At 42.1% G+C, this 25600-nt stretch overlaps 1 protein-coding gene across 1 annotated transcript in view; it reads right to left on the bottom strand.

The window, feature by feature from the left end:
• Nucleotides 1–24654, bottom strand: part of jakmip1 (janus kinase and microtubule interacting protein 1) — a 29380-nt gene extending 4726 nt beyond the window's left edge. Inside the window, exons 1-19 of the mRNA XM_010765891.1 lie at nucleotides 24195–24654; nucleotides 17781–18085; nucleotides 16544–16876; nucleotides 15593–15754; nucleotides 13594–13806; nucleotides 12710–12823; nucleotides 12315–12461; nucleotides 11894–12064; nucleotides 10890–10949; nucleotides 9415–9543; nucleotides 7787–7915; nucleotides 7494–7577; nucleotides 6119–6181; nucleotides 5741–5839; nucleotides 4850–4951; nucleotides 2008–2061; nucleotides 1852–1917; nucleotides 1570–1638; nucleotides 1354–1431 (exon numbers count right to left, since the gene is read on the bottom strand). Of these exons, the coding sequence (XP_010764193.1) occupies nucleotides 1354–1431; nucleotides 1570–1638; nucleotides 1852–1917; nucleotides 2008–2061; nucleotides 4850–4951; nucleotides 5741–5839; nucleotides 6119–6181; nucleotides 7494–7577; nucleotides 7787–7915; nucleotides 9415–9543; nucleotides 10890–10949; nucleotides 11894–12064; nucleotides 12315–12461; nucleotides 12710–12823; nucleotides 13594–13806; nucleotides 15593–15754; nucleotides 16544–16876; nucleotides 17781–17927 (2220 nt within the window). The 5' untranslated portion in view covers nucleotides 17928–18085; nucleotides 24195–24654. The remainder of the gene's footprint in view (nucleotides 1–1353; nucleotides 1432–1569; nucleotides 1639–1851; nucleotides 1918–2007; nucleotides 2062–4849; nucleotides 4952–5740; nucleotides 5840–6118; nucleotides 6182–7493; nucleotides 7578–7786; nucleotides 7916–9414; nucleotides 9544–10889; nucleotides 10950–11893; nucleotides 12065–12314; nucleotides 12462–12709; nucleotides 12824–13593; nucleotides 13807–15592; nucleotides 15755–16543; nucleotides 16877–17780; nucleotides 18086–24194) is intronic.
• Nucleotides 24655–25600: the final 946 nt, after the last annotated feature.

Raw genomic sequence — 25600 nt, 5'->3', positions numbered from 1 at the left:
AGGATATCGGTATCGAAGGTACTGCACTCAGGTGGCTCCAGTCCTACCTCTCCGACAGATCCCACTTCATCTCCCTCAACAACCACTCCTCTGCTACAGCTTCAGTCACCCAAGGTGTTCCCCAAGGTTCAGTACTCGGCCCCCTCCTCTTCATCATCTACATCCTCCCCCTTGGTCAGATTCTCCGCCATCACAACCTGGACTTTCACTGCTATGCTGACGACACACAGATCTACCTCAGCACCAAATCCCCCCACAACCCCCCTCTCACACACACCGAATCCTGTCTGACTGCAATAAAATCCTGGATGCAACACAACTTCCTCAAACTCAACAGCAATAAAACTGAACTCCTCCNACTGCCATGGTCACAGTGGTGTGTATGTGTGTGTGCGTGTGCCTTTGTGTGCATATGCGTTTCCGGTTGTATGCGCCCCTCCATGTGTGTGCTTGTACAATGTACAAGCACACACATGGAGGGGCGCATACAACCGGAAACGCATATGCACACAAAGGCACACGCACACACACATACACACCACTGTGACCATGGCAGTTGTGAGGAACACTGTTCCACTTTATATTGGGTTTTTATAGGCTTGACATTCACATGATAACGTAAACTACACTAAGTTTCCTAAAGTTGCCTGACTGTTCCTGCAAAGTTAAAATTGTAAAAAAACTGCGAGCGTTCAGCAACACAATATAAAGTGGGACCATAAACACAAACCAACACCAAAACTGAACAAATTAACTGGTTAGAGAGGGATGTAGGTGTCTGTTTTCCTTTATAAGTCAGTGGAAGGGGAGAATGTTTTAGGATCAATTATGCAAACATAAAAAGTAAAATCTTATTTCACCAATTCAGCCTAGACTTCTACTTCAACGCACAACTTGATAATATTATAGAATATAAACAGGATATTAATAAGGCATTATATCTCATATCTTCTATAATAGTAGTAGAGTACTTTACTGTCTGCCTTTTCACAAGATATAAGGGCATTGGGCCAATAAACAAGAAGCCAAATGCTAATTCAGGGGCTTAGGTTTATTTATTTTTACAGAATTAGGACTTTAGTGGTAAAAGATGCAGTATCCCAACACAATGCAACAATGTTAACTTTATGGAGGATGTTGAATTCATGTAATGGGGTTTAATGTGTTTATGTCATGCTGGAATGAAAATGTTGTACCCCCTGCATTCCTAAATCTCTTTCTCATGAACCATTAGACGTTGTGCACAACCTTAGTAATTGTTATAATTAAGACAGATAAGTGTGTTTTTTCTTATTAAAAGGCTTTGGGCAGCTTTTGTATTAAGGTCAGGTCCTACTGCTCGAGGATTCGTACCATGTAAGCCTGATCCAAGGCCTGCTTCCTGTAGTCCAACTCTTCCTCGAGGTATCCCTTCTGCTTGCTGAACAGCTCCTGCAATGAGATGTGATAATAAACAAGACCGGACATGGTATACAACTGTGTAAGTTTAGGATGCACATATACATGAGCTTTCACAGAGAGTCATAACATTAGACGAATGCGCACTCTTATGGAAAATTGATTTTTCACCTTGTCATTTTCCAGGTCGATCATCTTCTGTGTTAGGGCGGCCTCTGTGCTATCGATCTGCTTCAACCACTGTATGGGGAGGAAAGAGGAAGAGTAGTGGCCTCATAGTGAATTCATTCACAGAAGCTAACATCATTGTATTATATAGGGTTCTTGTTGTTCTGAGATTTAAAAATAACTCAAATGTAGTGTCTTTTTTGTTGAAATAAATGCAATGTTATGGCAAAGTGTGTCCACTGTGTGTCAGTAAAAACCCCTCATGCCTGATAGGCCTTTACTCACCTTTTCACACAGTGAGATCACTGTTCCTGCTTGGATTACCGCTACCTGCTCTTCATTTCTGAGATTCTACAGAAGACACATTAGGAGTTATCCAAAATTATAAAAGTAGCAGAGATTACATTTATAAATCCAAAATCTAACAACGTGTGAACTCACCCCATTATCCCCCAGGATATCCAGTTTCTTCATCAGCTCAGGAATGATTACATCCTGCAGAGAGTTCGAAATCAGTCTAAATTAAATACTTCTCCAAAATTATAATATGCATTTGTATGAAAATGATGACTTTGAGGATGAAGTATTCCTTAAAAATTAATATTTTCTGTGGATGTGTGTCAAATTACATACTTTTAGTATGTACCGCAGTTGCTCTGACTAAGTTTGTATAATTGCTTGCAGTATGCATACAATCTAGTATACTACTTATCAACTTTGACCCTCTTGATTATATGCAACCATGGTCAGAATACCCAGAAACACACGCTGGCTTGCAAACTGCATAATGTGACCTTATGCAGTATGACCTTGAGTAGGACATCCTGGTATTTTTGGCATACTGATCTGGACATAAACATTTTTGGGAAGTAACATTTTTTTGCGTAATAATAATAATAAATGATATTTCTATAGCGCTTTTCTTGAACCCAAAGACGCTTTACATTTGGGAGGGAGGGTAGACAAACAAAACAAAACCAAAAAGAAACAAAGAAACAAAGCAAAACAGAAAAGCAGTCAGGAGGAAGTTGGTTGAGAGGGGGGGGGGGCTTATGGATACAGAGTTGAAGAGGTGGGTTTTGAGGCGGGACTGGAACAGGGTGAGGGACTCAGACTCGCGGAGGTCTTGGGGGAGGGAGTTCCAGAGCTTCGGGGCTGCCACAGAGAAGGCTCTATCCCCGAAGCTCCGGAGTTTGGCCTTTGGGATGGAAAGCAAACCGGCTGAGGTGGATCTGAGGGACCGGGGTGGTTGGTAGAGGATGAGGAGGTCAGTGAGGTAGAGGGGGGCCAGATGGTGGAGGGCTTTGTAAGTGAGGACCAGGAGTTTGTAGTGGATGCGGTGTGAAACGGGGAGCCAGTGGAGTTATTTGAGGACCGGGGTGATGTGATGCCATGATTTGCTGTGGGTGAGTCTGGCGGCTGCGTTCTGGACACGCTGGAGTCCATTGAGGGATGTAGTGCTGATGCCGTAGAGGAGTGAGTTGCAATAGTCAAGGCGGGAGGAGATGAAGGCGTGAATGAGTCGCTCAGCTGCAGGGCGGGTGAGAGAGGGACGGAGTTTGGCAATATTGCGGATGTGGAAAAATGAGGTTTTTACAACGTGACGGATGTGGGGCTCGAGGGAGAGGGTGGGGTCAAATGTAACGCCAAGGTCGCATGCCTGGGTGGAGGGCAAAACAGGGGTGCCATCAATGGTGAGTGAGGGGTTTTGCTGAGGGTGGATTTGGAGCTGACAAGGAGGAGTTCAGTTTTATTGCTGTTGAGTTTGAGGAAGTTGTGTTGCATCCAGGATTTTATTGCAGTCAGACAGGATTCCATGTGTGTGAGAGGGGGGTTGTGGGGGGATTTGGTGCTGAGGTAGATCTGTGTGTCGTCAGCATAGCAGTGAAAGTCCAGGTTGTGATGGCGGAGAATCTGACCAAGGGGGAGGATGTAGATGATGAATAGGAGGGGGCCGAGTACTGAACCTTGGGGAACACCTTGGGTGACTGTAGCTGTGGCAGAGGAGTGGTTGTTGAGGGAGATGAAGTGGGATCTCTGAGAGGTAGGACTAGAGCCACCTGAGTGCAGTACCTTCGATACCGATATCCTGGAGTCAGGTAAGCAAGATGTTGTGGCTCACGGTATCGAAGGCTGCACTCAGGTCGAGGAGGAGGAGGATGTTGAGGGAACCGGTGTCAGCAGAGGTGAGGAGGTCATTGAGGACTTTGATGAGTGCCGTTTCTGTGCTGTGGTGGGGACAAAAACCAGACTGAAGAGGTTCAAAAAGCTGGTTGGTTTGGAGATGGCGGTGGAGTTAATGTTATGAAATGTATTCTTATAAATTATGTGGTATGCAGAAGGACAGAATTACGTATAAACTGAGGCCGTTTTGCATTTCTATAGGTTGTACGAGCATGGTTTTATATACTATCATGTTTAATTATGTTTTGTACCGTTCGCCAACACTTGAAAAGTCGCTCATAAAACACAGGAGATATGGAAACTAAGAACACCATATATTTGGTCAATTGTACAGCTGATATAACACAAAACATTTGTTTTATTTCATTTAAGTGGTGGATAGAGTTGCTGCGGGGGGGTTGAGATGNATTGAGGACTTTGATGAGTGCCGTTTCTGTGCTGTGGTGGGGACGAAAACCAGACTGAAGGGGTTCAAAAAGCTGGTTGGTTTGGAGATGGTGGTGGAGTTGTTTGGAGATGATGCGTTCTATTGTTTTTGAGAGAAAGGGGAGATTGGAGATGGGGCGGTAATTACTGAGGGAGGAGGGATCCAGACCGGGTTTCTTGAGGATGGGAGTGACAGCAGCAGTTTTGAAGGCAGAGGGAACGGTTCCTTGGGACAGGGAGGAGTTGAAAAGGTTGACAAGGTAGGGGCAGAGGACGGGGAGGCAGGACTTCAGTAGAGGGTTGGGTAGAGGGTCAAGCGAGCAGGTTGTGGGTTTGGAGGAGCTGATCAGTTTGAGTATTTCAGGGGGGGTAACCAGAGTGAACTGGGAGAGGCGGCCGTGGGGAGGAGGGCTCGGGAGGTCAAGGGAGAAGGGGGAGAAATTGAGGCGGTGGATGTTGGGAGGGATGTATGTGTGTCAGATGCAGTGGATAGGGAGAGATTAATGGCAGTGATTTTGTCAGAGAAAAACTGGAGGAATGAACTGCATAAAGTGGAAGTGGAGGAAGGGAGAGTGTCAGCACAGGGTTTGAGGAGCTGATTATACTGTGTACTGTATACGGATTGTTAGGTAGTAATATAACACACATTGTGTTTGTGCAAGTGTGTTATCACCTTGACTCCCTGCTGGTGGCAGTACTTCTGCAGGGCGCTGCTGCTGTTCTCAGGGAACGCAGACATATGGAGATTGAGGGCGGGAGATCTGTGCTCCCTCTCCTACAGGAAGTACACATGATGTTAATGCTCACACACACAAACAAACATCAGGACATCAGCCACACTAAAAAAGTCCTACAAGTCATGATAACATATGTCGGTGTTCTTTGATGACTAAATGTAAATGAGAGTGAAAAGGGAGTGAATGACGGATTTACTTACATGACACTGAATTATGGTTCAGGATCTGCCAAAATGAGGGAGGTGGAAATCCATGGATTTAAATGGGAAACCGAACGACACCAAACCAAAAGGGAGTTTGAAAAAACATGCGGAAACTCAAAAAGATGCTACTCGGCCTACATTTGGACACACCTGCTATTAAGTATTAACTGATATAGTCATTTTGACATGCAGGTCAGTTATTCCAGTACTTCTCTAGTTCTAACCTTAATTCTAAAGAAAATGAGTTAGCAGAGAAAAACTCCCCAAAGAATTTATTTATCCATGGACATGGAAAATGTAAACAAAGATGCCAAACACGTGCAAAAATTAGAGACAAAATGAACAAAGGTGGGATTGAATATTGAACTTAAAATACATTTTTATTCAATTCTTACACAACATTCTTTCATTAAAAAAATATTCCAGTTAAGTGGAGGGTATGTGAACACAGCTGCCATGCAAAACAATGAAAAACACAAATGCATACAGAGGAGGACTCAAGTGTGTATAGGTGATCAGTGCGTCTGTCTGTCTGGTAAGTCACTGTATGTAGGTCTTGCATCTGGAACTGAGATTGTTGTTGTCGCCTCCCGGTGACAGTTTGACGATGGTACAGTCTCTTACTTCCAGTTCGAGCACTCTGAACTCCAGCAGCTCGTTCTGGTCCCGGGCGTCCTGAACCTCGGCCTGCAGCCGCAACTCCGCCTGCTGCAACGCATTTATCTGCAGACACACACATGCATCTTAATTATAATGGTTTGGCATGCTTTACAAATCATTATCGAAAATGAACGTCCTAAAGCTACAATATCATAATTTAAAAAAAAAGATTTGGCAGCAAAAACAAGAATGAAAACTACTGTTTGGTATCGCTACATTAATTATACAATACTATGTTAATATATCACCAAGGCACTATAGCATTTTTAACAATACCAATCGTTTCTTTGTTGCCATAGTAAAGTGATGCATAAAATGTTAGAATATGCTAAAGCAAACTACCTTCTCGTGAAGTTCCTGGTTGGTCCTGAGCAGGTATTGCTTCTCCTCCACCCACTTTGAATCCTGCCATAACAACCAAACACAACATCAGCAAGAACACACCCGGGAAAGATGAGAAGAGGAAGGAAAGCATCCCGCAGGACACAATCAGCCAGAACAAAACCCATAAGGTGACCATGTAATGGAAACGACAAATGACACGTGCAAACACAACAAACAGACAGGAACAGTGTGGCAGTGGCATGAATTTATTGTTCCAGAGAAATAAAGACTTATCCTGAGATAACAGGAAAATGAGCTGCATCAACAGTCATCCAGAGTTCACAGTAACAGGAAGAACAGGAGGTGAGAAACAGCAGAGCAGCAAATCAAATCACCAGCTGGATCAAGCCACAGTGAAACATGCAAGAAACATGCAGAGACACAGGGAAAACTTGACCATAAATGAAGAAATTAATAGTAGTGATATGAAAGCATCATTATCATTTTAGTGTTCTTCATGATATTTAGTATAGGTGCAAATTAAGGTGCTTAGTGGCAGAAGTAATTTGAATCTATTGGGTTTGTCCAAATAGCCAAGGCTTTTCTCCTACACATGCAAATGCTTGGCTTACTTATTAAACACCAAGATGATTCATGATGACTTTTGTACCTTTAATAAGTTAAATTAATGTAAACAGAAACTGATATCAGGGCTTTGGGGGTCTGCTGATGCGGAGTACTGATCTGATACCAGTTTTTATATCAGCTATATGCCTTATGGTGTGGATGTGATTGGGACCACTCTATGTGTAACGCAACATCAGGTTTAACTAAAACATTACTTTCCTTACTTAGTAAAACACAATATATCTAATAAATACATATGTATTAAATTGTTTTTCATTATTCAAATATGATTAATTATTAAAATAATAAAAGCAAAACCATAGCAAAGTGTGTTAAAAAAAAGTTACAATCTCTATGTATAAACCTTTATAATGCAACAAGTTATTAAAAACCTAAATTGAAAATACATTTCAGGATATAGCATTTTAAAATGTTTTTATTATCAGCGCATTACTGATGTGAATTGTATTTTCCTATTCAGTTCAGATAAAACATTACTGCTCTACGACATTAATCTATTCACAGCTAACAGGATTCAAAGTGATTCAAGCTTCCTCTCCAGGCTCCACATCCCAGAAAGTCCCAGAAAATCCCCAAAAGAAACGAAACCAACAGGAAGGGGATAGAGCATGCAGGAGTGACCTCACAGGATTCTGTGGAAAACCAGGTCAACAAAGCGCCAGCCGAGGAGCAGAGCAGCCAGAAACACATGCAGGAGGGCCAGAGAGAGCAGGACCAGGGAGCCCCTGTCCCCCGTCTTTGTTACCTGCCCCCGCTCGGCCAGGGCCTTCTCCAAGTCCAGGATCTTGGTCTGGCAGCTGCTGAGATCGATGTGCATCTGCTCACGTGTCTGTGGGAGGGAACGGCCCATATGAGCAGACATTTAGATGGTAATTCTAAAAAACATACATTTCAATATGTTATCACACCTGGTAGTATGTTGAACTTTTATCTCTGTTAAAATACAGATACAGTATGTTCATCTGTTTCTTTTGCAAAGAAAAACATTTGAGTATTGTTGGATTGTTGCTAAAAGGAGCCGAGTAAAATAATACAAACCCTGGCCTCCCGCTCAGCATCCAGAGTCCCCCCCGTCTGCTCCTGGAGGAGCGCGTAGGCCCGCTGGAGAGCCTGGTACTCTCTGGTCAACTGACGGAAACGAAGCTCCGACTCTTCTCTGGAAAAACTCTTAATAAAAAAAATAAAAAATATATGTATTAAAGACAAATTAGTATGCTGAGTAGGATGTTCCTTTAATACAATTTAAAAGACAATATAAATACATAAAAGGGATCTTCCTAATCAAAACCTAACCCTGGCCACTGCATTTCTGGATGTAAACATCTGTACAAATGTGTGAGATCAGAGGCCTGGACGACGACGCTGGTTCTCTTCTTAGCGGGCTAGATCTCCATGGTAACTTATGCCGAGCGGCTAACCTGGGGGGTATACTACGAAGCAGGATTTTCGTTTAGCAAGATAACTTCTGGGATTTCCGGTACTACGAAGCTGGTTCACTTTTTAGCGGGCTAGATCTCCATGGTGACTTATCTTGGAACCTAGTCTGTGCTCCGAAGCAGGATAGGTTCCAGGATAAGAGATCAACTCAGCGAAAGCACCATGCCTGCTGACCGAAAAGAGCTCAGTGTGCGGAGGAAATACAGTTTAAACTGCCGTTGCAGGAAAGACGGCCGGCCAAAATCACCGACTGTATGAACGTGAAAATGAATAGAACATCACCTCCCATCTTCAGAGCAATCTGACTATTATAACTATTAAACTATTATGAAGAAAGCTTACTTAAATATCTGACATAACACAAGTAACCGGATCATAGTAACATTACGTACAGTCCGCAGCACTGTGAGTGCAGACGTTGATGTGTCCCATTATCATTCATATCACATCATAATGTATCATATATTTCCTTCTACTGCAGTGATATCATAAACCTGTTAATGTACGCATTCAAACACTTTTTCTTTTACCAGCTGTATTCACCTTGCAGGTGCAGCTATGTGGCTTTTATCCTGGATAAAGTGTTTAAGTCATGGATGTTTCAAGTTTACTTCTTCATATTTGTCTAATATTATTGTTGACTTTTCATTCAGGAAGTATGACGCTGCGCTGTCAGTACGCTTCTCCATGTTTGTGATAGGTCGAATGCTCCAAATACCACCCCTTTCATGTGAACGTGCACCTAACTAGATAGAACACGGCTGGCTTGAGCGATCCACTTGATAACCCGCGTCGTAGTACAGTTTAGCGAGAGTGCGTTTGTTTTGGATTAGGCCAACCGGCTAACTCAAACATATCCAGGTTAGGTTGAACCAGCTTCGTCGCACAGGCCTCAGGTGCAAGGTTGTAGGCAGAGATACTATGAGGAAACTATGAAAATGGCAATCACAGCATTGCAAATCCCAAAACGAGTGTGAATCTGAGGTTGAATTTCACGCACTGGTGAGCACCATACCCGTGTTGAGCCGAGGAGGAGGGGCCACATTTGTATTGAGCGTTTGCAGACCGCAACTAACAAATCCTACTGATTGTGCTTTAGAGATTTTTTTTTTTTTAAACAGGGTCTCACTCACACACACACACATGTTACTTGTAAGCCCATGTCTTACTCCAGAAAAACATAATTGATGTTCTGTTATTTATTCGAATGCAAACACAGTATTTCTTACCTCGTCTAAATCCTCCTCTGGAGTAGCAGGTGTGCGGTCAGTGAGGTCTGTGTTGTAGGAGGTCAGAGAGGAGGTCTCAGAGTCTGCGGACTCCTCATCAAATCCAAAATACGTCTCCACAACATGCCTCTGCAGAGAGGAGAGAGGACAATGGATGTTACAAAAATAATAAACCCTTCTAAATATAGAACGATAGCCAACAAATCCAACCTTTGTTAGGATTACATCACACGTGATTTCCGAAAAAAAAAAAAGATGATGTTAAATTCACTGAATTCTTTAATCCACCACACATAGTCTTAATAATGACATTAAAAGTTTAAACACTAATATTTTATGACACTTGTCAAAACCAGGTACTGTCATTCTGTTCTTTATCTCAGGCCAATCAACTCAGATAACGTATTGGCCTGTTTGTTTTCTTCTTTCTTGCTAATAACTCTTCCAAACCCCACAGCGTCCTTACCATCGTGTTTATAAGTCATCTCCTGGCAACCAGAGAAGTAGAGGCAGACTAGGGTACAGAGGCAAATGAAGGACGAGAAGTAGAGGATAAGGAGGAGGTACTCCGTCATGTTGCTACTGGACCAAAAACACCAACACACAACTACGGAGACTCTCCCAAAATATGTCTATAATATGTTGGACTATTCAAAGCTGTGAAGGCCTCAAGGAACGCTGAAAAAGAACTTTCCTTTGCACTCCCACACAAAATGAAAAAGCAGACGACAAAGCTTCTGGTTTCATCAAATTACTTCTGCAGAAAAAAAGAAAAGGCCAGTTTCTGGTTTTGTCTTCAGGCTCAGATATTCAGCTACTGCTTTAAATTCAAAGAAAAACCAACAAACTTCCAGTTGCAAATCCAAGAGCCAAGCGGCTGTGCCCAACCCTGCATCTACCTCGCCAAGGTGACAAACTGGTTCCAGCTGGAGAGGTGGGACAAGATATCTGACATGCATCCAACAACTCCTCCTCCTAGCAACAGCATAGACTCTAAAGTGTGCCCTGGTGTATTCGCCCAAACACACGCATCCCAGCAGTTATTATCTTCCCCCAATTAGACGGAGTTATCCTGGTTCACTCTTTATGTACCCGCTAGAAAAGCACAGATGAAAAGACACAAACTGTTGCACAGAAATTGAGCTTCAAATCTTTAAGATAAATGTATTCACAGTCCAACAATGTCATAAAATAAAGCAAAAATGGAAATAAACAAATGCGTTTGCACTAGCTTTTGGTTTTGGTTCAGGTAGGAGATGTATGATTGCTCATTGGATGCTCCCAGCTGTGAGGGATGCTGTCTCCTGAGCCCAATTAAACACAAACATGCACAGAGAAATGCACACACACTCAATTAAAAGCAGTACCAAAGGCAATTAAAAGCAGTAGCAAAGGATCAGTCAACAACAGACAGATAGTTAGTTAGGTAGTTGCTTAGTTACACCATTGGATTTTAAACACGTATGGAAACTCACTTTAGACAGTTTGAGAGGTTTCCTTCTGTTCTTTTTGCACATCGCCAATCGGTCACGTTCCTAAAGACAAACACACAGTAGTTAAGAACAGCCTCACATCTGAGATTCAAACGAGACTCATGAGCTGCAAAAGCTTCGCACAGCTGTAATCCTGCCTTTTATGGACAATTCAAATAAGAAAAACTGACCAGATAATTGAGTTGATGAGGTCATATTTGATCAGGATTCCTAATGTACTTGCATCCAGTAAATCTTTACTTACATTTTTTTTAAGTTAGTGATTGTGTAAAGTTTATTGTCTGGTTTCATCTTTATTTATGAAAAACAAACAAAACATGTCATAAAAGCCATAATTGTCTTTCTAGTTCCCAACCCAAAAAGCACATTTGTAACAGAGACAAGAAGGAAGAGAGAGGCCTCTCTTCTCAACTGCTTCCATCATCAGCTACGGAAAAAACAACGTGTTTATTATGTTTTACAACTGGCCTAGATCGTCTAGATTTACAAGCAAGATGTGGCTATTTTACCGACCGCAGGCAATCAAGCAATCCTTATTGTTAAGCCCTGAACATTATCATAGCAATAAAGCATGGTGGTTAAAGTGTTTGTTATGAGAAAGGGGAAGACAAGATTTTTTGCTGAATTTGAGATAATGTGCATTTATTCCTAAAGAAATAATGCATTCCACCAAACACAACACTGCCCATGTGAAAATATAATCCACTGGGATATAAATGAGGACTGGCTAGTGCTCTTATAATGTGACGGCTGAATGCCTGACAGGAGACAAACTCCAATTAACTGACAGCATGTCGTCAAACCGCCCGGCCCTATCACATTTGAGAACAATCTTTGATTTGTTTTCAGAAAGTTGTGAGATAACAGTGCACATTTTAGAAACACAAGTTAGGGATTTGTTATTTGAGTAAAAACAGTAACACCATTAAAAACAATTAGATGGTTAATTTATTGATTTCTGTCCGTTTTTGGAGTAAATTCCTGACCTGCGTGAGCTCGTCAATGATGCCACTTTGCTCAGAAACCTGCAGCTTGAGGAACTCCACTTCCTGTTCCTCGTGGGCATGGCTCAGGTCTGTCAGCGAGCTTGGCCGCTTCAGCTGGGACTGAATGCATTGTTGCTGTGGGGGGGGCCGAGAGGCTGCGGCTTTTTCCTTCTGAGGGGGGCAGAAGAGAGAAGCAAAAAGATGGTTCTACAGAAAATAGTCCCATGCTCCTCCTGTAAATAGCCAGTAGGGGGCCCTCTTCCTTATTGATGATATTCACAGGGACACTCAAAGTAACACAATCCCTCTTCCTCAACAGATTTAAACCAAGATGTATGCTATTGTATTTGTTATACCTTTGGATTAATAGACAGACATGGAGTATTTGTATTAAAACATAGACGTGATGCTTCTCTCTCACCATCTCAGCATTGACTCGGCTCAGGTTTTTCAGTTTCTCCTCCATGCGTTGCAGCGTTTGCAGGAGGTCGTCATTCTTCTTGGAAAGCCGCTTGTTTTTCTCAAACAGGGGCTTCATCTGGCTCTCGGCCTCTCGCATGCGCTTTAACTGAACACAGGAAGGAAACAGGGAAGGGAACAATGTGAACTTAAGTCTTCTAGTGACAAGGAATTTCCAGTTTAAGCAAGAGAGGCAAGATCAAGGTCGTAAGGCTATGTTTTGAAAATCTTCAAATAGAAGCATATATGTTTATTTATGTATGTATACCTGTAGTCGTAAGTGTAACAATGTATGTTTGCCTATTTGCATCCCCTACAACCACTCTACACATTTGTTTACATGTGTGTTTTTCTCACTAGTTCATTCCTCTCGTCTGCCAGCAGTGCATTTCTGTCCTCCAGCTTCCGGATGACCGAGTGGAGCTCTGCAATCTTCAACTGGAATCTCCTCATGTCGCGCTCCTCCACTTCCTGGGGAGCAGGGGGGAGAGGAGAGGAGGAGGAAGACACAAACTAAAAAAGGGAGTACATGCATGCAGGCAGACAGGTAATCAAATGGATGGAAAAGAGGAGGTGATGGGATGAAGGATGAGATACCATTTCATTGAGAAACTTATATGCATTACAAGTATATGCATCTCTAGAACATATGGGTATGTGAAGGTGTGGCCTAATGTACAGATATGCAATATAGTTGCAAATCTAGAAATAACATCTAATTAATGTTTCTTCCTTGTCACTTGTTTGTGAGTTTTCTTTTAATTGCAATGGTGGAATGTGTAAACCATGACATATACCTGACAAAACAACAATAACGTAACCAGTACATTTGTTTGTACTTTTGTTTCCTTTTTTGTAATTCTTTAGAGTTCTATAACAAGTTTAAATCAGGAATCACACTTTTTTGCCAGGGTACCTGCAGGTGATCCCGAAAACCAATCTAAAGCTAGGGTCCTTTTCTTTATTTAAATGCATTTCAATGGCAATGTAAAAGGTTTTGTTACCCTTCTAAAATATTTCAATTCTTTGGATAAAAAATGTACAGTTTATATTTGAAAAATGCTCCCTACCTCACTAGTTAAAGAATAACTCAATCAGTCGCAGAGAGAAATTCTGTTTATCAAATACTGTGACATAACTTGAATGTCTCTATTTTAGACTGATGCATGTAAAGAATGTGCACATTTAATACCCATAATATGAATACATCCATGCACAGATGTACAGATGCATGTGTGTACCTGGTTGATGAGCAGGTCTGAGTTGTCCCCCAGCCCAGGCATCAGCTCTCTCTTGGGGCTGCCGTGGTTGTATCTCTCGGCCTCTCGTACATGACCCAGCTGCTCGTCCAGAGCGTCTTTCTGCAGCTGCAGCTTCTGGGTGTAGCCGGCCTGCACCCCCAGCTCTCTCTCCAGAGCACCCATCACTCGGTCCTTCGACTTCAACTCATCCATCTACAAGAGGGATGGATAGGAACATGGTGGTAGAGAAAGGGAGTGAGTAAGACAGTTTCACATTCAAGTCCAGTTACAGCCTACATCAATAGTGAAAATGTCCACAAAACATCAACACAGATATTTCTAAGATAATGTTGCAGAAAACAAATGAAAAATGATGATGTTTTCACTAACTGTGTACGCCCTCAGTGTACAAGCTGTATGCACAGCTGGCAGAGAGCAGGCGAACAGGAGGGACAGTGTTTTAACTTTTAATGTAGAGCTAAGGATGTTATTAATTCATGAAGCTGACAAATGTTCCCACTTCTACTTCCCTTCTTCTAACACTGGAATATTCGGCACTGCCTGCTCTCCATCAATGAGCCATTTTTACCCTGTGACTACTCTGATTCCAAATAATATTCAGTCTGCTCAGACATTTCTTTAATAACAAAAATGCCTGATGTAGCCCTACTGTATATCAGTGAGTTAATGAGTAACTGCAGCAGGTATACAGACGTTTGTCTTTGCAGATAAGCACCACATGAGGAAATGGGCTTAGGCAGACAATACAGCTATTAGCCTTTAACCTTCATGCAATTTCAGTGAGATAAAGTTCAGAAGCAGGGAAACAGATGCTGGAGTGTGACGAACTCCAGGTGATATTCAAATGTGGTTGAGTCAGATGAGAGCTATACAAATATAAGCTGCTGGTTTTTTAAAGGCTAACCTATCATGGGAATACTGAAAGATGGATTATGAAGCAGTGTAAATATTTGTTTTTGTTATTTATTGCTGCACTGTGTTGTGACACTGGACATAACAGGACAGTCGAACGGAAGCTCAAAGGGGAAGCTATCATATGGTATTGAATGTTAAAGGCCCTTAACATTTATTTTTCATAAACAGCTGAGTGAGTACAGTTTTGGTTGTTTCAATTCAGATACTTCTGTCATAAGGATATAACAACAAAGTAACGGGATGACAGTTGTGGAAGTTCAATGGGTTTACTTTTTTGCCCGATCACTGACAATAATATATTATTAAAGTGGACCTATCATGCTCTATTTGAAACATATATTGTAGTATTATAGGGCCATACCTATATAAAACATGTCTGTACATTTTTTTTTCAAAATACCAAACAGATCATGCATTTTAGCCATGCCTCATTTCGCTCTATTTGCTCTTTTCCGGCCCTGTTTTTGCAAGGGCTGATTCTGCTTTTGAGGCAGACTACAGTTCCACTTACAGGCCTGGCATATGTACTACAGCGTCTCCAGCGTTTTAGAGGGGTCTCTCATTCCCCTGATAGGTGGAGAGTTGCCCATATAGGCGGAGCACCCCTTTTCTGACGTCAGAAAAATTCAAATAATAATCAGCTCTGTTGCAGCCCCGTTTTTAGAGATTTGGGTATGGAGGAAAAGAGAGAGGGTTGTGTTTTCTGACACTTGGTGAGTTCCCTGACACACCGGGGACACATATTCATGTATAAAAGACGTACAAAAGAGCATTTTGCATGATAGGTCCCCTTTAAGTAACAACCACACAGTCCAGAGGCTCATTAGCTGTTTTGTGTTAAAGAGTCAATGTGGCCTATTTTGTCATGTTGATATTGTAAATACAAATATGCCAACTGGCGTACCAAGGTAAAAATCAGTTAAAAAGATGAAATAATTTCTAATAACTTAAATTATCTGTTGTATTGTTTTTATTTATGGTCCATGTAAAGACTTAGCAAGTGTCCATGTCAGATTGAGATGAGACAGTGTTGTGTGTCTTTCCCAGCAGCATGAGGTCTCACCAGTCTGCGGATGTCTCTCTCACAGTCCCGTTTGATGCGGTGCACCTCATCCTGGTGCTGTTGGTAGGCCGTGCGGAGATCTCCTGCTTTGGCTTTATCGGCCTGCAGAGCATTAGCGAGAGCCTCGTCAGCCTGCTTCCTGGCTGTCTTCTGCTCCTGGATCTAAAAAAATAACACACACAACCAATAATATTATCACACAGAAATCCAAAACACCAAAGAGAGTGACACTCTCACATTCATAAAAACACATCCTATCCTATTAGTCATTTGTACTGATAGATAGCCTGTTTGTATGGAAAGGATACAACGAAACAATAGCTTGGGAACAATCTTTTCCACCCCACTTCCTGTTTTTCAGCAGCAGATTTAAAGACGTTTATAGAGCCCCAATACACACACACACACAATAATAGCAACTTCCACAAACATTCTTTCATCTTCATCAAAGAACAAACAACGCCCTCAAAAAATATCCAATCTACACAATGAATCACCCCCATCTTCCCAACACTTAACACTTGACAGCTGAAGTGCTTTTAATATGTTGCGGTTCATCTAATGGCATTGCTGCAGATCCACATTAATCTGAGCTCTACTTTTGAGAAGCAGAGTACACAAGATGGGGTTTGAGAGCAGCATTAGGGTTAATCAGGGATGTGTATTGTTAAAGAAGTTATGATACCAGTACCAAAGTTGTTTCAATACCATAAGAGTAATTATTTAGTGTGCTTCATTCTAGACCCATCATGTGAATGGAAGCATTACATTCTGTAAAATGCCACCACCTCTTTTCCACCTCCAGCTGATTTTTACAGCAATATATCTTGAAAGCGATCAAATTATTTAAATATATTATACCTAATACTTGTAGTGGTATCTCGCTGCACTCCTAACAAAAATAAAATGGTTACTGCATTTCCTTCACCTCAAGCTTATCCTGCGACCCACCTCCTGCTGCAGCTTTATCCTCTCCCCATCGAAGGCTCTCCTGGCCTCCTCCCGAGCCTCTGCCAGGAGAGCATTCTTTAGCTTGTCAGCAGCTCCATCTCTCAGGGCGTTCACGAGCCCCTGGAGCCTCTGCGCCTCAGCTTCCCGGATCTTGATGGCCCGGGCCAGCTCAAAATCATGCTGCCGCACCAGGGTCTCACGGGCGGCCGTGTTTTCCCGTATCTTCTCTTCATGGAGCTTTGCGCGCAGGTCAGTGAGCGCCACAGCATGTTTGTGCTGCTCAAGCTCCCGAGCCTGCCGCTGCTCCTGAAGTCGCTCACGCAGCTTACATATCTGGTGGAGAAACACATTCTGCCATTTGAATTCAATCAACAGGTCATTATTAAACAATTTACAGGCAGTTAATTGGTGTATTCATTCATTTGCCCTTAGCATCATGATAACTTCATTTAAACCTTTGTGCTTTATTTTCTATAACAAAAGGAATGATGGATTACGTGTTATGAAATGTGCAATATTAATAACATTTTCTTTTCTATTCTCCCATAAAAAGGACCGATGCAAAGAAGGGCACAGAGAGCAGAGAGGTCCTGTTTGTGTCGATCAGAAGATAAAAGGAGCCGCAAACCACCCTGACAGCTTTTAAAAGATTGAGTAACCCACTGAACAAACTAAAGTGCTGGTTGTACTTCATTATTAATGAGACACCTAAAACCATAACATCTGGTAAAAACACAACATATGCAAATAACATTACATTGCATTTAGCTGACGCTTTTATCCAAAGCGACTTACAATAAGTGCATTCGACCAAGAAGATACAAACTAGAAGAAAACAGAATCATAAGTACATCAGGTTTCATAGAGCCAAACATTTCAAGTGCTACTCAACTGGCTTTAGATAAGCCAGTCCTTTATTAGTATATAAGTGCTTTGTTAATAATTATATCCTGATGTCAATGGGGAGTTCATTCCAACAAATAAATATATGTATTAGCTCATACTTGGAGTCATTATTTATTACAGCTTCTACTTAACATGTTAATTATTGTGTGTGCTTGCAGTGAGTATTAGCTGCTTTGAAAAAACTTTGTGACAGCAAGCCTGCGTAAAGAAGTATTAATTAACACAAATGTTATATCAGCTCCCCTTTCCTTCCTCTTCTTCTAGTGAGATGGTTTAAGGGGACTCCCTCTCTCATATCCTTTCCCACATAAGGCCTCCTCTTTGGCCTCACCTTGTTGCGCTCCTGCTGCAGCTCCATCTGGCTGTCCATGAGTTTACTCTTGAGTTCCTCGTTGGTGGTCGGCACCGAGTCGGTCATCACCTCGGACTTCCTTCCCTTTTTAAAGGGCGGGGCTACGGGGTGTGTGTTCGAGGACATAGCACTCTAGCTGCCAAATCAGGACAGACATAGAGTACCGGGTGTAGCGAAAGGAAGGAGAGTCAGTCGCTGCTCCGCCTCCGTGCGCGGCCCTGCATCATCATCATCATCATAATACGGTTGTCAAGTCTACATCATGGCTGGAGGTTGCCGAGTTTCTATTAGAGAGAGACAGAGAAACAGAAGCAAAAAGAAAAGGAATGAGTCAGACTGGGTTACACCAAACGACTCTGCACAAAGCACTGGACCAAAGCCACATGACACACTGCAGCCAGGGGGAAACAGACTATTTTTGGGACTAACGTTTACTCTCTCTCCTCTGTCACACTCTTGTCTCCAACATCCAAAAAGCCATTTATCACCATCCTATACCAATCCCTGGGCTGTAGTTAGAAGCCCCATAGTGCATGAAAGAGTGTCTGACCACCAGAGTTATGGTCCCTCTGCCTCTCACAGCTCCCTAACACATCTCTATTAGTACACTTGTAAATTAATCCTTTACCTTGATGATTCGTTTTTCCAGATATCCTACACTCGGTTCAGGACCTGCACACATACTGTGCAGATTAAAGAGCTGCTTTAGTCTCACTATAGTCCACTTAACCCCCTGCAGAACAGACTGATTATCACAAAACACATCAGCACTGCTTTAATAGTTTACCTCCGTGAATACTGGCAGTCTGTACTTAATAGAGTTTAATAGTAATCTTCTTGGAGTCTGTCTTTTCTGTTGTCTTCACACCATTAAAACAAATTGCAATTCAACGCAGAGATCTGTTTGAGTTTGTCTCGTCTCTTAGACATGCATCTGGTCCAAAGAGATGACTGATATTTGATATTTCCACTTTATCCATCAGTGTAATACAATTGCAAGATTTGTTTCCACCCTTTCCTTTCCTTGGATATTCCAGAAAGAATGTTTGGGTTTATAGCCATATTCTAAACCAAAACAAATCCTTTCAATTTTAGAATGTGACAAAAGACAATGTTTATAATAATCTTTTTTTTCAACTAACAGTTTCAGCTTTAATATGAAACCAATCACAATATCATTGTTATGAATTGGATAAGCTTGAAGAAAGAGATGAATGACACAAACCGAGATAAATACATAAGGATTTGAATGGATGATCATCCTTCCTTCTAGTTGTGTAAGCAGGTGTATTTCTGGCATATTTAGTTATGGATTTGTGGCTACAATAACACGCATACACTGAGCTGAAGGTGGACTCCTCTAATCTCTTCCAGAATTGAAATGTAGCCCAATAACATTCTAGTTCATTCTGCCGTCTATTAAATAAATAATGCAACGATGAGGGACCTCAAGCATTAAGACCGCAGGCAGGCGCCTCCATCTTTTTCTACACACACATCACCAAACGTTCATTCACAGATGTCAGCAATAGTAACCAAGGCAACTCTTGCTCTCAGAAACTCCCGTAGAAAAAGGATTGATGGGAAGAAGGATTTGAAACACACAGCGACACACGCGATCGTTTATTGGCTGCATTTTTTTTTAAAACACGTACACACGCACATGGTTTGGTTATCTGGTTCAATCTCAGAGCCGAGGTTGACTGAGAGTCAGAAATGCATTGATGCTGGAGGCGCTTTCTTCCACATGGATTCTTACAAGGCACACACAGTCAGACGCTGAGAAACAGTGGGGATGGGAGCGGATAAGAGACAGGATGGAAGAGAGACGGAGTGGAGAAAGAGCATGGGCAAAGTGGAAGAGAATACCACCATCTCCCCCCTCTCCTCTCTCACCCTCCTCCCCCACTTGCTGGCATCGGGATGTTACCGAGCTGAGGCCATCAGTGATCTCCCTCTCATTCACAGAGAGAGAGAGAGAGAGGCTATTCACACACAGAACGCACTGACCCAAGCACACACTCCTCCGGTCTCTTACACAGAACAACTCGGGACAGATACAGCTGACATCTTTTCACAAAAAACCTCAGTACATCCATTCACATTACTCACAAACATATCTTTTTTGTTTTTTACAGGAACTGAATAGACTTGTCTCACAACAATGTGTACTGGAATCTGCATACTTGATTTAGAAGAATGAAGAAATGTTTCTGTAAACTTTCCACCCTGCCACTGATTTGTACATGTGTATGCATGCCTGTGCCATTATCAGAGACCAGGTGTGACCTCGAGCTGAGAGACAGTTTTACTGGTTTTTCTTGTAACACTGATCCTGAGCAGAAATAGGAAGTGATGCATGTACATTTTATTCATATTCATCTTTATATACTTTCGGTCAGAACTAGTATACTGATAACCTCTTCTTAAATCAGAACATAACCCCTTATCAATAATGTATAGGACATTTTTCACTTTGGTACGAGTCCAGATTTATCCACTTACAAAGAAATGAACAGTCTATCATTTTAATGGTAGGTTTATTTTAACAGTGAAAGTATGAATATCAAAAAGATAATCCAGAAATTGACATTATATAAAAGATACATTACATTAACATTGCATGTTACTTGTGGATATTGTTACTTGACTCTTTTATCCAAAGCAACTTACATACTCAATACTGTGGACAATCCCCACAGGAGCAATTTGGGGTGAAGTGTCTCAGGGACACAACGACATGCTGACTGCAGTGGGGTTTGAACCTGTGACCACCTGATCCGAACACCTACATTCAAACACATACACACAACCCACTGCGCCACACACCGACGTTCATTTAACTGTGGGAAATAAGTATTTGATCCCCATGCAACCAACAATAATTCTGGCGTAGGTAAACTTACAAAATGAAATGCTTATTTCCTCCACTGTATATTATGTAAGTTGACAACCACATACAGTTCCCACAAAGCCCCCTGAAGCCAAGTGTTCCCAAGCTGGCAGCCAGAACCAAACAGAGAGTTTTATAGGGGAAACTGGAACTTTTTATAGGAGCACCAAGAAGCTAAAAGGCACCTTTAATGTTCACAAAGACAAACACAAGCTAGCACAGACCCTTTATTAGCTCTGGTACATAAACAGTTACCCAGCTTACATTGTACGAACAAGGCAAAATGTTTAAAACTAAAATCTTTCAACAGACAAAACTGATGACCAAGAGAAAGAGTAATCCTCCACATACAGCTAAATAACATTACTATGACTCATCAATTCAATCAAATGCCAAACATTTTTAAAAGATTAAAAGATCAACTGAATAATAAAGTAACAAAAAAGGCACCTTAAAGGCCTATTCAAGTACAATGAGTGAATCCTAACACATCAAGTTCAACAAACAATGGCGCTAAATAACTTGATGTTGACTGCAAGAAAAGAAGTGATGTAGAAATCCTGCAGCTGCTGGGAAGTTTCACCTTTGAGCTAAGTTCTGTTTCAATGAGTATAAGGTCAGCGACAAGATGTGTCCTTCAGCGTGGACAGAGCATAAGAATGGGTTCTACAGTAGGTCAGCAAGTCACATTTTTGGCAACTCTACTTGAAGATTACCTTAAAGGATAATAGTTTATCAAAATGCCTACTATTTCTTTGTCCACAATATTCCACCTAATCTTTGTTGCTACCTTTGCTTTCTGTTTGGAAAGCCAGGATGTCTTCTATTCACTGCCGGTTTCTGTATTTCTATTGAGTTCATATTATTAATGTGATCTGTTTGAAACAAGTCAGAAGCGGAGGATTGAGTATTGGCATTGGTGACTTCATACAAATCCAGCCTGCAAAGAGATGTGCAATTTGATCAATGAATGATTAACATACACATTGTACAAAAAACTCATGGATGAGTAGGTGGTCTTTTACAAGCTACTTAAATAAAATGAATAAAACTTGACATTTTTAAGAAACACAACTTCTAATATGACATTTAGTTTCATATATTTGTATTACATGTATGTCATTTTTTTTGTTGATACAGTCCAACTTTGTTCTTTAACAGCAGTTCTTTATGGGTCATTTATAACGATGTTAGCCTATAAACTGCACAGGTGTTTCTTTTTGTTCTTCTGATAGTACATAAGATAGACAGGTGAGCTAACAGGGCCCTTAGATCCTTACTATTAGTGTTACTTACATTTAGTGTAGACACTAGACAACTTTGCAATGGTCCCAATCCTATTACACACTAGCAGATGGACCTCCTCGAAGCTAGACAGACCACACACTCACATGTTGTCAAACATTAACTAGACTTCAGCGAGACATGGAGGCCCAATAAAGCCATAAAAGAGCTGAAACAAAGACTCAATGCTTTTTCATCGAGGTTACAAATCTACAGAGAGGGTGTGTCCGACTGAGATCAACTCCTGTGTATATGCTGTACATTGGTCACAATGCCTCATAGGCTTATATACAGACACAATACACATACATCCCTATTGCAGTCATGTAAGCATCAGCAGTGTCGACTATCAGAACAGATCTGGCCACACTCCAGACATCACTCCACAACACAGACACACAAACCCATTAAGACACACTTAGCAGTCTAGTGATCCTCCAAAGACACTGGAAAGATGAGAGGCAGAGTAACCATAGCAAGTGCAGCACTAGTGGAGCATATGACCCACAAACTGCTATGCCAGCAGAATGACTGCAAGTTACTGACCTCGATGACAAGTCAACCCAAACATAAACAACAAGCCTATCTCGCTCTGTGTCTCGGCCACGCTCATGCATGCCACCGACTCAGTTAGGCTATTGTTTGTGTTATTGTTCGAGGTTTAGATTTATAATGTCGATTTGATCATCATTTACTACTGGAGCTGTGTTTTTAGCCTGTGCAAGATTATCTTTGTGCATGTATGGGTTCATATGTTCTTCTTATGTTAGCAGGGGTGGACTCTCCTCCCTCAGAAAGACATGAGTGCAGTCTGTAATGTGATTAACCTTACTTCTCTCTCTCTCTCTCTCTCTCTCTGACTGCACAGCACATTAATCAGTACTGGCTCGTTACTATATTCACCCCCTCAACAGGAAGGCAAAGTACAGACATATCTCCCACTCTTTGCATTAAGAATATAGGATGAACTACCCTGTGTCTTCAAGGAAGGGTTTAGTGAAGCAATGAGATGGGTATGCACATGTGGGTATGGTCCACAGGGATTATCCTGTGAGCAGACGGTTACTTAACATTCTGGAAAGGAGGGGAATGAGGGAGAGGTAGGATAATGAATGAAGAAAGAATAAGTAGGATGAATTAAGGTAAGCAGAGGAGGGTGGCTAAAGTCAGGGGTGAGGGGAAAAGAGGGAGAAACTATGATGCTAACAGGGTTCCCGGGGAATGTCAGCATCCATAATATTACACCTAGAGCAGCCTGGCATAATAGATAAGATGAAGTAGACCGGGATCATAATAATTAGAGTTGTGTTCCAGTGCTTGCATGCGGATCAGTTATTACAACACATCAAATGAAAACAGCATGCACCATAGTTTTTACAGCATGGGCAGAGCAGGCTGATCAAACAGAAGTGAGTGTGCAACACATGTCGGCTGTCCACTGGGGCAGATTTACGAGCCTCTGGAGCAGTAGAGCTGTTATGACAGTCAGACCCCGCTGGTAAACACAGCAGAGATGGGCACAGAACATGCATGGCAGTGGACTAATGTGCTAAAAGGATATAATGGGAATGTTGGGGGTGGGTTAATGCGATGTGGACAGCATCTAATGAGCTGTCAAATGGGAGATTATAGGGTAGAGTGCTGCTGAGAGCCTGTCTGCCTGTCCGGTGTGCCAACCACACCCCATGGCGACATGCATGCTTGCATGGGGGGCTGCTGCAGCATCCTCCATCCACAGAGGTTGGATGTGCTTGCACTCTCAGACTGTTATAGTATCGATAATTCTGTGTGAAGCACTGCCATGTAGCATTTGCATCGTGGTGCTCTAGTTGTGTCCATATCTAACCAGGGCCTCCTCACACCGGGCAGCACGCCGGGAGGAACTCTGTAATGAAACTACTGAGATAACATATCAGTAGTCGAATATGTATCTCTCGTGTCAGGTAATGTAATCATCACGCTTTATCTTTAGCTGGCCTGCAGAGACCAGAGGTGTCACACGGTGCAGACAAAATGCACATCTCTGCCTGGGTCGATATGATGCATGGCAGTTACTGTTGGTAGCCCAAAACTCACATCGAGGCATGGTGAAGCCCACCCGGTGGCAGTGCTTCGTTAGCCGGTGAAACCCGGATGTGGGATACATGTCACCGCAGCTAACCGCCAGTCAGAGTCCACAATAAGTTGTTTTATACATACAGACAAAGCAAACTTACCAAAAATGTTGGTCCGGTGGTCTTAAGATGTTTAAACGTCGCTGTCTGCTTTGCTTCACATCCAGGAAGGGAGGCTGAGCGTCTTCGTCTTGGAAAGCTAAAGGAAATGACCTCCAGCTCTTAAAATATCCCGAGCCCAGCTAACTGCACACAGCGACGGTTCACAACTTAGTTCCTCTGATATATCACACGCGTTTTGAAGCGTTGAAGTTGTATTTCCTCCACATATATTATCCTCTAGCTACACACTGGATTCAGCTCCAGGCTTCTCCTCCTCTCACGTTGACATTTCCCTCCACGCCCACACACACACACACACGCGATTGAAGTCATCCGTTCACATGTCATACACACATGAGGGGAAAAAAGATAAATAAATAAAACTGTGTGAAGCCCGTGTCGACGTGAACATGGGGAGAAAAAGAAACGCCGGGGCGGGCGTCGCCGGTAGCGTGATAGAAGCGCGACACCTGACTGCGTGTTCAAGAATGACACCGCGCGCGGTTAATGCGTGGACACGCCGCCGGTGCGGGAGTAACGTAACGCTACGTCGTTACGGTGCACGGTGGCACAGGCAAAGCAACACAAAAAAAGAGGATAACATATTTTAAAAAACAGATTAAGATTGGGGACAAAAACGTTTCTGAGTGTGAATGAATGTGTGTAAAACCTTAGGCCTGCACCTTTTTAAGGCTAATTGGGACTAATACAATTGTTTTATGCATTTCCTTTTCATTTTATTTTTATAATTGTGTAATTGTTGTATTTAACAGGCCTTTTCATCTTTGTCATCTTTTTATTTTGTATTATTATATGGTATTTTATTATAGCCAATGTGCCTCTTGCCAAGCATAATTTTATAAAGAATTTGTTCATTTTTTATTAAAAAAATGAACAACTTTCATCATACACGCTTGCTGTTGTTGTATCTCATTCTAATAGTGAAGCATTGTAACTAAAAAGCTTGAATTACAGGTAGGCCTATATCATTCAAATCATAAAACTGACTGACAATAAGTGGTGCGAGTGTGACCCAGATTCTAGAGGATGCATTACTTACGCACAGCTGCTTGTGTCTGCCTCTCCTCTCCACATTGCACCGGCCTGTCTGCCATTCACAAGCAGCAGCAGCACACACACCATCAGAGCTCTCTGTGGCTGCAACGTATGCAGCTCAATGCTGCAGGGCAACGAAGGCAAACAGTCAGGGATGAGTTTTAATGGACTACGTCATGCCTTATCCTTCAGTGGTCGCTCACTCATCCAATTGGAGTCTGTGCTCTTTATTTGTATGCAAAATATTTTTGAGTGTGGTAAAACAGGCAAGCAAAGGGGGTGAGTTTGGGGTATTAAGCTTCACTCCATTCAGGTTCCTGCTGAGGCTAGCAAACACACACACAGATGGA

This window comes from Notothenia coriiceps, unplaced genomic scaffold (genome assembly GCF_000735185.1).
Source record: "Notothenia coriiceps isolate Sejong01 unplaced genomic scaffold, NC01 NC01_scaffold00002822, whole genome shotgun sequence".
NCBI classification, from domain to species: Eukaryota; Metazoa; Chordata; class Actinopteri; order Perciformes; family Nototheniidae; genus Notothenia; species Notothenia coriiceps.
The sequence above is the reverse complement of the archived record's forward strand: the minus strand, read 5'-3'. Positions and strand labels throughout refer to the sequence as shown.